Raw genomic sequence first — 14,988 nt, forward strand, 5'->3', positions numbered from 1 at the left:
CTACGCACTTTCCAGCATTAATTTTCGTATAACTGAAATAAGGAGATACTAATTTGTTATATATAGGTAGAATTTCATCCTTTATAAACTTAAGAGTTTATTTATTCATCATTTTAGCTAGTCTGTACAGACAAAAAACCCAAAATCTTTGAGAACTTTATTATTTTGCAATGACATATTTAATCTCAACTACTTTTTCACTAAATTTTCTGCAACTGTTGAAGGGTTAAAATCAGGACCTCAAATCTAGAGACCAAACGCAATGAGATCAGGATAATAAGATCACCATAAGCTGCATCACACAAATAGCTTGGATCAACCCTAATCTCTTCATATTGAGACAGATGGAAAAAGCGTGAAATCAGATAACAGGAGGCCAATTTCCTATAATACGCAACTTTTCAAGGTTCACCACAGCATAAGTCAATATTTTGCAAGATTTGTACCTATTTAACAACTTCAACATAGCATATTGGAAGGCAGAAAGGAGCACCTCCAAATTCACACTACATAATACAGAAAAAGTCAAAGTAATTTTAATATGTTGCAGAACATTACAGACAAAGACCAACTTACTGAGACTCCAGCCAATTCCACTTCTAGACATACTTTTTAGTTATAAACACTGCTAGTGAAGAGTCAACCATTTGAAAAACAAACAAACAAACAAGGATTCCAGGACCGCGCATCACAAGACTGCTTATTGACTTATATTGTAAGGCAGATAAACGCTGCTAGGATAACAATTTGCATCTGCAAGTAGTTGGACAAAGCAGTTACAGGGAAGGGACAATTTTAATGTATTAATATGATTTATTTTTGATTCTTGATTTTTATTTATTAATAAATATAATTTGTTAATAAATGTAACTTAAATGTACTAATTAATAGATCCAACATGCAGTGATGCCTCAACTCTTTTTAGGATTTGAACATACACAGGGAAGCATGAAATATCCTCAAATGTACAAGATAGCTGAGTTACAGCAGCCACTATCCAGCTACCTCTGGAATGGCCAAGAATTGGCAAGAGGGAAACATGTGTGAGCTAAGTGTGTAATACTTTAGCTCTATTCCAGGTCAGGAATATGCCTTGAAATTAAACAACATTTAAGGAAAAGCAAGCAGGAAATCACCCAAGGAATTACATTCAGACTGGTGGTTATGAGATAGATGGAAAAAACACTTTTCAAGCAGCTAACAGGTACCAACTTTCCTCCTAGGAAAAGAGAGCTCTGCTGTGTAGATCAGCAAAAGCCCTAGGCTCTCTAAATCAAAGCCTGCCACAAAACACCTTTGAGTTTTGATGTGAAATTGAACAGAAGGGTAATCTATAAAAGCTCCTGTGAAAAACTTTAAAAAAAAAAAATGCACCACAGGATTCCATCTCTTACCAAGCAGGTTCATCTTCCAGTTTAGACTAATTACTCTCATAACTCTCATAAGACATAAGTATTTTGCACATATCTGCTTTTAGCAAATAATTTTACAGTATTCCTTAACTCAGACCACAAGAAGCCTGTTCAAACTCCTGCAGCCCTCACAATTCTATGAAACAAATACAACCACAGTTAATAACTTGGTATTCACACAAAGCTCCTTCTATCACCCAAACTCCACTTGCACTTCCGCATGACTTGCTACCTCAAACTCTCATCTGTGCATTTTATATGTTAAGTTAAACTCTCCTTTGTGGGGAAGATAAAATGATCTGCAAAAATCACTTAAAAGGCACTTCCATTAGGGGATGATCCCCTGACTCAAGAGACCCAATTCACATCAGTTCCACCAGGCTGCTCAGACAATCTTGTAGGCATAAAAACAAGTCATATTGACAATAGGGAACTGCAGCCTTCCAGCAGGGCTAGTTTTTCGCTTTCTATCAGAATCTTAACCCAACCACAGTTATAAACAACCCTTGCTTAAGATGAGACACCTTCAGAAATTGACTATAAATTCAATTATAGATTAACATTGACTGAAAAAAAACAAAGAAAATAAATTAGGCTATAGCTCTCCCTGTACAAAGAAAGACAATTTCAGTGCATACAGTTATATTTTGGCTTAGCAGGACATAAGAACTCAGTTTTCCAACATATAAAAAACATATTTGGGGCACCTAGAAGATAACTGATTTACCAATAAGGAGCCACAATTATATCCATCAGAAAAGAGATCTATCAGCTGCAGAGTGACAACTTTCATCTAGCAGATTTTTGATTTTTATAGCAGAATCTTATTTTACCGAGTTATGTTTAGCAACATCTTTAGCTGCAGAGGAAACGCACAGGTACTTGGTCTGGCTGATCTTCAGAGAAGCACAACGTGTAAGAGAACTTTTCCTGTTATCCAGTCCCTGCAAAGCTGCTCAGATTTCCTCTTTAAGGGGACACGCACATGCAAGAGGAAGACATTTGCAAACAGTTTCAGAACACAGCACTGAATATCATCTGACTCATTCCTGTCATATTTGCATAACGTAAGCACACAGATCTTGCAAACCTTCACGAATGCGCAACAATGCATCAAAAAGCGCAGCATATCAAACTAAGCAAAATGAAGGGAGCTCACATCAGCTCTAGAGCATTATACTCACTTGAAACATTTCACAGAGCATCTCCAACCTCATAAAACTGTATCAAGTGAGATGAGGTGTAGTTTCATTGTACAACATTGTATCAGCATCAGTGATACTGACACCTGCACACAACACTGAATGAGGGAGCAAAAGAGGAGACTAAACACACCCAGTGATGGAGAACTGTTCTTAGAGGGCTGCTTTTAAAAGCCAAGAAATGTATACTGTGTGCCTACCTCCCAATGAAGGGTTACCACTCTCATCTGTTTTTGGTCTGCTTTACGCACTACGGTATAGCACTAATAACATGAAGTTTAAGGCCAGCTCAAACAGCCCGTTGTCACCGACACTTCCAAGCCACTTCAACCACCTAAGATTGTTCTGACAGACCAAAGAGTTTTCATTCAACTTTGGTTATTTCCACCTGGTCAGATCTTCCTAGGATAACAAGATAACAATTTCAAATAACATGCACTAGAAAACTCACTATCCAAAACCAGTAGGTACACTCTAAAGTCAAACTTCTGGGCATGGTGGGAACAAATAACTTTTAAAAAAAAAAAAGAACAGTCAACAAAGCGAGGATGTTTCACCAAAAAAACTGGAATTCGTTGGATTTTGCAACTAAACCTTCGTGAAAATAAATCTGATCACAATTCTTGTTTTTGTTGTTTTCAGAGTGTTTATACCAATTTTGGAAGCCAATAACAAACCGTTCTGACTGGTCATGCTCAGTTGCCTCTGTAAATCTACACAGTGCCTAAACGAACTCGTTTGAGATATAAGCCCTTCGCTTCTGGGTTTTCTTAGCTATTGGATCCTGAGGCATACAAGTTGTGTATCGGTTTTCTCAACACAGTTTGTTTTTCTAATAAAACGATTGAGGATGCACAATAAACTGATCCACAATCAACCTCAGCTTTCACAAAGATGCCAAATCCACTATCCTTTTCAGCACAAATCTTCAGGACTTTCACAGCGATTCGAGTCCTTCACATACATAAACTTCTCTAGGGTAAATGCATAACATTCTACAAAAATAGAGACTAATTTGGGTGTACCAACATCTAATGTTGATCTTTAATTTACAATAAATTTTATGATGTACGATTGCTTTCAGACTGGAATTTCTATTATATCTCTGAAATCTTTCAGTTACATTTAGATTTAGCCTGCACTGTGGCTAAAGGTGTTGATTTACTCCAAGACTAATTTCTTTTTTTTTTTCTTCTCCAAATTTACCACTGGATTACGATTCAATTTCTGGAAAACCAATTGCACAACTGAATGAAACATCCCCGATTCTATACTCACAGAGTTGGAATAACAAAATTCAGAATTACAATGGCCTCAATTTAAACAAACAGCTCAATTACTTCTGGCACAACTGGAAAGTTCAGCCTTTTGAAAAAAAGAAAAAAAACTACATCCTACTTCAAAGCCTGTAAAAATATACATCCTCACTAGACTGAAAAAAGAACTGATCCTTAGCGATGAAGAGTTGGAAAGAGGGATGCCCGGAGCATTAACAAGGAAATAATGATAAATAATACGGATTGCCCCCCTAAAGCAAGAATCATTATTGCGACTGGTCTACATCTATCCCCACAATGAAGATAACACCAAATGTCAGAAGCCCTTATGAATGGCAAAATGCAGAAACACCAGAAGCTCCTCCGCTCAAGAAGCTTGACCAGCCATGCAGTGAGAGTCATTTAACGGTACACAATACATGCTCGTTTCAGCATCAAAACAGTGTTTCTACTCTGACTTAATCTAGAAAAGTGCAAGACCAAAGAACTCTAAAACAAGTTTGACTCAGCTTCTGCCTTAGGAAAGAGCCAATACCACAGCTGTGCTTGGTTACTGAAAGCAATCTTCTGAATTACACGCAAGGGAAGGGGCATAAAAAGAAAGAAAAGCACGCTAGGATGTTGAAGTGACACCTTCAAAAATTTCTCATGTTATTAAGTTCCTCTTCAAGTTCAAGGCTAATAAGATAGCTAATAAGATAGCATTAATGAATGCATTATTTGCTCCATACAAGGCAAATTAAACATTTAAATGTAAAAAACCTTTGTATTTCTTAAAAGACTGAACTCACAGTAGTCATTGGATCTCACTACCAAACAGCTTGGGAAAAACACTTGTCCAAAGTCACTCAGGATTAAGAAGTAAAAACAGTGCACTAATATAGGGTGGTTTTTTTTTTTTTTTTTTTTTTTTTTTTTTAAGTTTAGAAAGCAGTATGAACTGTAATATCACAGGAACATAGAACTGGAATTCCTGGCACACGCCTTCTACCCCTTCCACCTTTAAAAATATCATACTACTAAAACCACAGAGCTTTACAAAAAAGGTCTACTGTTACTTTCCTGCATTATGAGTTAAAAAAATAAAATCAAAGACTGTCCTTGAATAATGCAGATACTAATGCTAATCATGTTACATACCAAAAGTAGTAAGCACCTTGCTCCAGAATCCTAAGACAGCTGAGGCACCAAGTTCTTCATGGAAAAGACCAGAGATAAGACCATCTCCTAATTAGAATCTCTAATTAGTAGAACAGTTCCAGGTCAAGAACAAATTAAAAACAAGAATAGAAGTCATTATGGCTCTGTTGCAATAACTTGGAAGGAATATCATAATGCAAGTCACTGACACCCTAGGGTATATTATTTGACCACAGGCTAATTTTAAGCTCCCAAGTATGTTATGGTAGCATAATATCTCCATTACGTTTCTCAGTAAAAGCTAAGGCACTGGAACTCCCCCCTGCTGGGAGATCCTGATCAGACCAATGCCTTTACCACAAGAAACTCCCCACAGGGCCCTGAATAGGAATCGGTCATTCCTATGTAACAAAACAGGTGTTTGAACTATTCATTAATGTGGATACCTTCAAAGTCTTCCAGTTCTATGAATTCACCATGTTGACACTTTCACATAAATAAAGGTTTCCCAGGACTCCAATACAAGAAATCTGTCTTGCTGACATTTTCAAAAGCCAGGATCAGGTATTCTCTAAAGATATTAAATACATCTATATCTTGCACCACCCCAGACATCAGTTGGTCCCTGATGGTTTGCAACAATATTGTTAGTATGTAGTCATAAAACCTTCCTGACCACAAAGCTATCCAATTAAGTTCATCTTCAAGCAGCTGTTTGGAAACTGGGCTTTTCTGGCAAAGCAATAAAAGCAAAAGGCAGTCTTCACCTCAGACCTCCCATTTAATCACTGGCAAGACAGAAAACATAGCTCCATGCAGAAGACAAATGAACCATTGAGATGAACTGGAACAGTTGCAAGGCACAAGCCTTGAGAAGACTCCAGCTTTTCTAGGTTTTGCAGGGATTGTTTCATTCAAATAAAGAATCTCAGGTTTTCTGCTCCTCATCTCCACAAATGCTCTCATCAACAATATAAGAAAATTCCTCAGTGTCTCAGGATGGGGTTGATGAAAGAAAAAACAAAGAGTCTGTCTAAAATGGAAAGCCAGAATTTACTTCCACAGTAGAAAGTCTGAAGTAGAATCCTCTCTAAAAGTATAATAAATTTCATACTACCTGTGGCAACAAACAGGAGAAAGCTGACTAGCATAGGTAGCTGGCAACATGACATGAAGATCATATAATAAGTCAGCTTAAATCTGCCTGTACTTGAACTGAAAAAACCTGCTAAATCCAAGCACACTCCTACCTGAAAAGTTTCTCATTCTCTGTGTTAGGACATAAAGGCACCACCATTTCGACTGTTGGCCCATCCTTTCCTTCAGCACTCCCAATCCTCTCGGCCGCCATTATTAAATAAGGAACTTTGCAGACTGGGACCAAGAGAGAAATGCAGTTTTGCAACATTAGGTATGGCCAGGCTTCTCATTTTCACTTCAGTCCTACATAAAAGCAGCTACATCCAGCAAAAAGCAAACTTTAAAAATTAGTGCGAATGTTTTTGCTTTGTGGGGACTTCAAAGAACCCTGAAGGACCTAGAACTACATCCTTGTGTGGTGCACACTTTTACAGAAAGGTAATCTGCAATTTTCTTCAGTCTCCCATGGGTAGATTTCAGTAGTTGACCGTACTATACATTATCTGTTTTATCAACATGTTGCTGTATATTTAACCCCTCCAGCTTTTTGCAAAGTCAAAAATAATCTCTCTTCTAAACAAGTAAGCTTTACAAGGGACTTTTTATTCACAATGCAGATATCATTTATAGTCTATCTAGTCTTACAGCACTATCACACGTTTGTAATTCAGATAGGAGATGGGTGGAATTAAACAAAGTTGTCAAGAAAAAGAAAACTCAAAGAAGTTTACAGAAACATCATAAGCCTCTTTTTATGCGTGTTCTTCTTTTTCATCTTAACTAAACAGAACACGGGAAATAGCTTGCAGTATTTACAAATACAACAGGCTGTAAAGGAAGGTACAGAAGGTAGGAAAGCTGAGACAACTGCCATCAGTTGGGTTGTCTCAGCTGGATCTTTCTGCAGCCTGTGAAGAGAGTGGCTGGTTTCAATCTGGATATTCCTAGGTAAGTCACAACAGTCTTCATCCCTCAATCCTGGCAGAGATGAAGTCACACTCCTAATCTTAAAGACAGTTTTCAGGAAGAATCCAAGGAATGCAACATTTGCTGCTCAAGAGTAAGACAGTTGTCTTAGCATCTAGCCTGATGCTAGAAGAGTTAAAGTACTTGGGTATAAACTGTCAAAACAGACAAGCTCATGGATTAGCTTTTGAAAAACCAGGTTTAAGAAAAGAGGACAGAAATGAAGGCAAGGAGAAAACAAGTACCTTCTGCTTCCTCCATTCCTGAGGTCAGAAGAGAGCCTCAACACTATCACGGCCTACACTTTATTCCTCCCAGGGGCAAATACACCTTTAGCAAACAATTCTTGGAAGGCATGCAAGGTACCAAATTACCACAAAATACATGAAATTTATCTATGAAAGATATACACAACAGGTTTTCCTGATACTGCCTCAGTAAGGTATGTTTGTCGAGCTGATACTCATCTTCCAAACTTGAAGTACAGTTTGACGGCAGGGTCAGGAAAAATATTTTAAATCCTTTTAAAAGTGTTCAGTGTATTTGTCTTGAATATATTTTTGCTCCTTGCATTCATTTTTTCCCTTCCCCTACAACTGCAGGTCAAACTTTCACCTCCCCCCCCCCTTTTTTTTTTTTAAAATACAATTTACTTGGAAGTTTCCCTCATTAGTTACACCCTCAAGTAGTATTAAATATCAGAACTACAAGTTTTAGAGCGACACAGGAGTTCAGAAAAAACCCTTTAGAAAAACCGGCAGATCTTCCAGAAGTAGAGAAAGGTGCATACTTCTACAGCTTAAAATCCTCCCTACTATGCTGAAATAAAGTCACTTGAACCTGGAAAATCAAACACACAGCTTTCCAAGCAGATTGTGATTTACTATTAACAGCAGAAACCGAGAACCAGATCAAATAGTAAAAAACAGTTTCATACTTACACTGAAATAGTTGAAGATAACAGAAGCACGTGATACTCCAATTGACTGCATACAAGGGTTTGCAATGGAAAAATTTATTCAAGATCAGCAAGGTTTACTTTTTTTTTTTTATTTTTAATTTAGTGCCAATTTCTCACAAACTAGAGGGCTGACTGCTTAGACCACAAGTCTTCTTCACTAGCAGGGCTGCTATGCTTAGCGGAACTTGCTGGCTCATACTCATGAAGAATTCCCCCTTTCGTCCCAAGGGAAGCAATTTTGCATAAATACAGCACCATTTTATTTTTCCACGTGTAAACCCATAGAGATTTAATATAAGTTAGAGCAAGAAGTAGGTTGGCTCAATGCAGAAAGTATAAATTCCAGAGACAACATATTTAAATATGAGGTTTTAGAGTAGTAATGTAACTACAGCTTAGTTGAATCAAAAGAAAATCTACCTTCTAGACAGAAATATCTGTCTTTTACCTAATTCCAATCACTATCCTCACTTGCCCCTGTGGAATGGGAAGAGAACTGTTTTGACACATCTTCAGTAACAGGACTTGCCTTTCTGCTTTCATGAACACAAACAATTGGAAAGAAAAAGATTCAAGATCAGGTACAGAAATACAAACAAGCAATCGTTTCTTAAGAGGGGGAGGAAAAATAAAGCTTCCTAGGCTCTTCAAGATATTTTTAAAACAGGCTTTTATTTAATATCTAGAGAAAAACACTATTTTAGCACAAAGATAAAAATAAGCTTAGGAAAATTATGAACTCAATTTAAAATGCAAATCTCATATTCATCTAGTAACTAATCAGGAAGTACTGTAGAGTAGCATCTGCATTTCAGGAATATAGTAAACATCCTAAAAATGAACAGTTGTGGAGATTGTCAGTTCATTTTTTGTGTTATTAGAGCTTAGCTTACAATCCCACGTGCTCAGCACAAGCCACCATGAACAACACCTTTTAAAGTTTGTTAAAGCAATTCTCACTCAAGTTGTCAGACAGTGGCACCAATCAGGCATATAATACATGAGAACAAGCTCAGGCTCCAACACATACAGGCTGTTTCATAGCCATTTTTCTGCTCCACTTTAACACCTACCCTTGTGAGGTGCCACAAGATGATTTTAAGTTATGCATACATCGCTCACTATCAGCATTTACATATTCAGCAGAAAATTGCCTAGATCCTGACCAACGGAACGCAGCTTGAGGCGTGACAGATGGAGATTGGCAGTGATGTTTCTCTAAAAAGATACATATATTTGAAAGGAATAAATTTATACAGTGTTTCCTACACTGTAGGTAATGAGAAAAGCCACAGGAAGTATCTTCCTGCCTTTCTTTTCTCCAAAAATCTGAAGTATGTAAAACACATTTTTATTTCCTTGTCTATATTCTAGTCAGTGATGCTAGCCCAGCTTGGAAGCGAATGTTTGGTAATTGCCACTGCAGAGCCAGCAAAGGAAATGAAAGAATGAAAACTGCTGCAGGACAAAGCTGCAGATAAGATCCTGTGCATCAAAGTGCAGCAGTATCAGTTTGCTGCTCTGTGTAGAAATGCAGAACGCATACAATTCACTACTCATCTGCATTTTGAACTTTTAAGAGAAAACTGGAAATGGCATAGACTGAAGGCAGCTTTCCTAACAGATGAAGGCAGGAAGAAAAAAAGCACTGAAACCTAGTGCCACTTTTCACTAGTGCTCTGGTAAAATGGATTATTACACACAAGTTCAATTTCTAGTTCATAAATGTTAGTGTTCAGAAGAACAGTACTCTTTACTCTCCTTTGTACCTAAACATCAAATTCAGAAGTCTCACCTTCACCCTTAGTTAGCGCCTTTCCCAACACTACTGAATGAAGGGAGCAGGGACAGGTGGGGAGAAGGGGAATATCCTTTACCACGCATCTTCTTAATCACCACCTTCATAGGAGCTAGCTTGAACACCAAAGCATCGTACCCTTGACAGACAGAAATAAGCACAGGCTAAGAATTCATCCAAAGTCCACAATCCTTTGTGCAGATGGCTACAACACCTGCCCTCAGTTCTGCTAATGCTTTATCTCTGTTCTGCTGTCAAACCTGCAATTCAGCACCACAGACCAGAAGAAACACGAAGCAGTGTACACACAGGAAAAACTCAAGCAAAATTAATTCTCATGAATTTAACTGCAGCATAGGAAGTTCCACACAAACATGCGCAAGAACTTCTTTACAGTGAGGGTGACGGAGCACTGGAACAGGCTGCCCAGGGAGGTGGTGGAGTCTCCTTCTCTGGAGATGTTCAAGACCTGCCTGGATGCCTACCTGTGCGACCTGCTGTAGGGAACCTGCTTTGGCAGGGGGGTTGGACTCGATGATCTCTGGAGGTCCCTTCCAACCCCTACAATTCTGTGATTCTGTGATCAGTCCACATAAGATGACAAATACTCTGCTGGTACCCTTTATGTACAGGTCCTTAAGTATATTGCTTTTTTTTTTTTTTTCCCTCCCCTACCAAAGGAGTTTATCGTTATGATCCCATAACTACTTCTGATTTTTCAAAGCTTCCAGCATATATAAATAAAATCATTAACAAAAGCAAAGATTTTCATTCAGAGGCAGTCAGCAAATATGGAAAACTGACAGCATCAGTATAATAACCTTAAAATAATATAACAGTTCAGTATCACAGTGATTGTGAAAACATACTAATGTTGCCTTTAGTAGTTCAGAGAATTAATCTAAACTGGAAGAACAAGATGAATTGTTACAATGCACCGCTTCCTTTTTGCTCAGCGTGAGATTTTAAGTGTCGTTAGGGAACTAACACTTAACTATTTCATATACAAACTGAAACACTTATAGGCCAAAAGGCTTCAGGTAGCACACAGCATGCAAGAGTTAAAAATAAGTCAATTGTTAAACAGTCACATGAACAGAACCTTGAGGTAACTGTCAAGTGTAGATTTAGAGTAGAAAAAGAAACCCTGGTTTTGCTGAACGGTGCTGTCAGTGATCAAAATTAGAATTCCAGGGATCCAGGAAAGCTGGTTTGTGTGTCATACAAAAGTAAAAACCTCAAAATTAAAGACAAAAGGCTGCCATCCAAATAATTTTATTCAAAAATAATCAGTAAGTACTCTTCAATTTTGCTGACAACCACTGAAAACAGGAACTAATTTGCTTCTTCAGAAGATCACTTTCCAGCTATGCCCCAGCTCTGGGAAAGAAGAAGGAAAAAGAGGAAACAGCAGCAGCCTATTTTATTTTGTTTTAAACAACTCTAACATTCAAGATATTCATTAATACAGTTAGTTATTTCATACTACTATTTCAGAAATAGTTAGCAGAATAGCTTCATATTAAACTGTATACTTCAGATTGGATATAGGAAGAACAGAGAAAGAGAGGCCTTGGCTGGTTGTATTTGAGTTTTGCTATTCTTCCCACTTTACTCCTGCCAAACCACCAGCAAACATCAGCAGACTTCAGGTCTGGATACTTTCCAGTTAACACAAAGGCCAACAAAACCAGAAGTTGCTAGAAATACATAAGGTTTTGGGTACTCAGAGCTTGAATAACAAATATAGATAGAAACTGAAGTTACCAAGTCTCAATAAACACAGCAAGTGAACTGAGAAAAGACTGAAAAAGCACCATGAACACTGTTAACTACTCATAGTGAAAAACAGTAATCAAAACTTCCAAGTAGGAATTCTTCAAACTTCTGTTGCTGTTAATAATGACACAGGCCATCCTCACACACTTGACAGGATGCCAGACACCAAATTTTATGAAGCAGCCACTAGTTCATGAAAAGAATGGTGAACTTGAGAACTGCAGCTCTGTACTGTAACCAGAGGACACAGAAGGAAACAGCAACCTTTCTTTCCTCTGGGAAAGGCAAGGCAAGTAGCATTTCAAACATTAAAGCAGCTTGAAGAAAGCTGTCAGTTTTTACCTCCTGAATGGCAACACCATGCTCTGCTATAGAATCCTTAGAATAAACCAGCATAAGGATCCAGCGTACTGCCAGAGATGTAAAAGCCATAGAAGCAGCTTTTATGACATACTGCCCACAAAAGAAAAGGCCAATCACTTCTCCTCTTCACTCAGCTGTTTTACAATTGCAAGTCAAAGGTCAACTATCTTCACTCACTTTTGGAATTCTGCCACAAGACTACTAATAACAACAGTTCAAATGCTATTCAATCAAGCTCGGAATACATTGGTGTTCAGCAATAGTGGCACCATGACATCACAGCCAAGTTATCTGCTAAAAAAAAAAAAAAAAAAAAGTCAGATGAAGTCAGACTGGGTGCACCTTTGCCTTCTCTATGCAAACAGAAAAACACAAACTTTTAAGGAGTGGGAAATAAAGGGTTACAGATTGTGTTCTTTCCTTAGTGTGGTTAAGGCATAACATTTCTCTACAAAACAATTTCCTGCCATCAATTATACATGCCATCAAATTTACTTTGCCTTCCAAAGCTGCATCAAGATCACTAAAGCTAGGTAATAGCTAGATTTGGAGAAGCCTAGACATTTGAAGCTACACACGTGCCTCAGCAAAAGCTATCTTATGACAGAAGTGTATAGCAGCATTCAATGCACTACAAGTTTATTTCTCTTTCCAATTCACTCATTCAAGGGCAGCAGATCTGACTTGATAAATAAAACGAATTACATGAGGCACATGAATAGGATACTCTGAGGCTTTTCAGTCACAAGTATAATACTAAAGAAACAGAACTGGTATGCCTGATGAAAATTTCTACAAACTGAAAGGCATTTGAAGTGACAAATTGTGTTTCATTATATTTGTTTTCCTTTCCATTTAGCATTTTCTGCAAGTTAACTTCAACTACTCTCTTCTTCAAATACACACTTCAAATACAAAAGCTGAGGGCAGTCAGCAGTGACTGAAAACAGAAAATAAACAAAGTTATCGCAGAAGAAATCTAGTATTATGACAGTTCTGAACATTTCAAAACATCGAAAGGAAATATTATGGTAATTACGTAAATATGAGAATTGAGGCACACAGGTCTAACAGGTGATGTTAGGCCCGTCATGGGCCAGGGATGTGAAAGACATAGCAGATACAATTATTTTAAAAGTACAGTTTCAAGGCAGGCTGCATTTTTGCAGCCATGCAGTAGTACCGCATTTCTAACAAAGCCATAATTTATTCCATAATTTATTACTGAAATGCCAACTCTAAAAGAACTGTGTAAGTTTACGTGTAGAGGACCTTTTTCCTACTTATCTTAAAATACTGCTAAATCAAGCCCTTTCCTGGTAAAAATTTTAAGCAGCTAAATAATCCCATTGAAGTCTGCAGGAGTTATTTGTCAACATGCACAAAGTCAGCCCAACATCTGCAAAATTGGCACTACTCAAGGCAGTCTCTACTCAAAGCAATTTAGAAATCAGCACCTTAAAATATTTCTATAGTAAATGTATCACACTTGGAAAGAAATGCCCATCTTATACTATCATGGTGTAACACTGACTGAATAAAACTCAATTACATGATGCAAAAAAAGCTCTTACTAGTCAGAAATAAGCTTAGAACTATGCTTCACTGAAGCCAAATCACTACAGATTTACATTTTACTCTCCCCACAGCCGAATTTTTGGGCTTGTTCTCTGTGTTATTTCAAATAAAGTTTTAGAAATTCTTTTATTTCTCAAAGTCCTTTAAAGAGGGGTTTTCAAAAGCTTTTGATATATTGAAAGAACTGTAGATCAAAATTCCTCTAATGCACTCAAACATCCACTTACATCTGCACAGATTCATTAAACATAAAGCCACTCACTCACATTCATCAGGCCAGAAGATAAAATTCAGCACCAACATTTGACAGCCTGATGCTAAAATATTATCTACTAAGAAACCTAATCACTGTTCTTGACACCAGAATCTTTGGCAGGAGGCAAAGGAAAGGATCACCACACTGATCTTGATTACTTTAAAGGGCAATCTATTGTGGAATGAAATTCAGCACAGAGTACACTGTATTGTACTTCTGCTTATTTGCAGACTAAGTTTTCAAATACTCCACAGTCTGAGAAGAGAGGAGGAAAAACTCTGGGACGTGGTTAACACAGAAAGGAAACAGCATCTGCTCTGGCCAGCCTGGGCTTGAGGAAACCCTAGGGTACCCTATTAATCCTCCACTGAGTCCCCAGCAAAAGCCAGGTCCAATGGACCGGAAGTGACTGACCAGACAGAAGTCAAAGAGGGGAAGGCAAAAACGGGAATCCCTAATCCCTTACCCTCCACTTACCTTAAGTATATCCCCCCGTTTGAAGCTTAGCTCGTCATCTGCCGTAGCTTTGAAGTCGTATTTGGCGATGGCTTCCATGCTGGGGCTGCCGCACCAGGCAGTGCGGGCAGTAGGAAGGAAGCACTCCCCGCAGCCTCCTTTCCTCCCGCGGCGGCTCCCGGCTCAACCCTCCCACGGTCCGGCTCCGCTCGAGGCGCCGGCCCCGTCTCTCACATACAGGGGAGGCCAGGGGACGATCCGCCCTAGATGAGAGAGAGGAGGAGGAAGAGCCGCGCCATTAGGGGAAGTGGCCCGGATCGATGGCCGGGGCCGCGCCCAGAGCCGCTCCCTCCACCCGGCGCGGCGCGGCAGCCGCTTCCTCCCGCCCGTGCTCGCCCAGGCCCGGCTCCCCCGAGTGACACGGCCGGCGGCCAATGGGGCCCCGCAGCCGGCGGCCGGGGGTGGCACCAAGAGGAGCCGGCGGCCCGAGGTGCGGGGCGCGCCGGGGCGGGCGGACAGTAACCGCTGAGGGCAGCGCGCTCCGATCCCCGAATGGAAAACTCGTGCTCGAGACGCAGCTTACACAGTGTTACCGTTGCGTTTTCTTCCATTCACACAGTTTACACCGATTTAAATAGATTTTAATAGACAAGCCAACGA

General features: G+C 39.0%; 1 protein-coding gene across 7 annotated transcripts in view; it reads right to left on the reverse strand.

The window, feature by feature from the left end:
* GRB2 (growth factor receptor bound protein 2) overlaps positions 1-14,988 on the reverse strand; it is a 47,619-nt gene that overhangs the window by 20,414 nt on the left and 12,217 nt on the right. For all 7 annotated transcript variants that reach the window (XM_048965124.1, XM_048965126.1, XM_048965127.1 and 4 more), the window contains one exon: positions 14,350-14,591. Coding sequence is in view for 1 of the 7 variants with exons in the window: in XM_048965127.1 (XP_048821084.1) it covers positions 14,350-14,427 (78 nt within the window). In the remaining 6 variants the exon portion in view is untranslated. The remainder of the gene's footprint in view (positions 1-14,349; positions 14,592-14,988) is intronic.

The sequence above is a fragment of the Lagopus muta genome, chromosome 18 (assembly GCF_023343835.1).
Source record: "Lagopus muta isolate bLagMut1 chromosome 18, bLagMut1 primary, whole genome shotgun sequence".
Classification (NCBI taxonomy): domain Eukaryota; kingdom Metazoa; phylum Chordata; class Aves; order Galliformes; family Phasianidae; genus Lagopus; species Lagopus muta.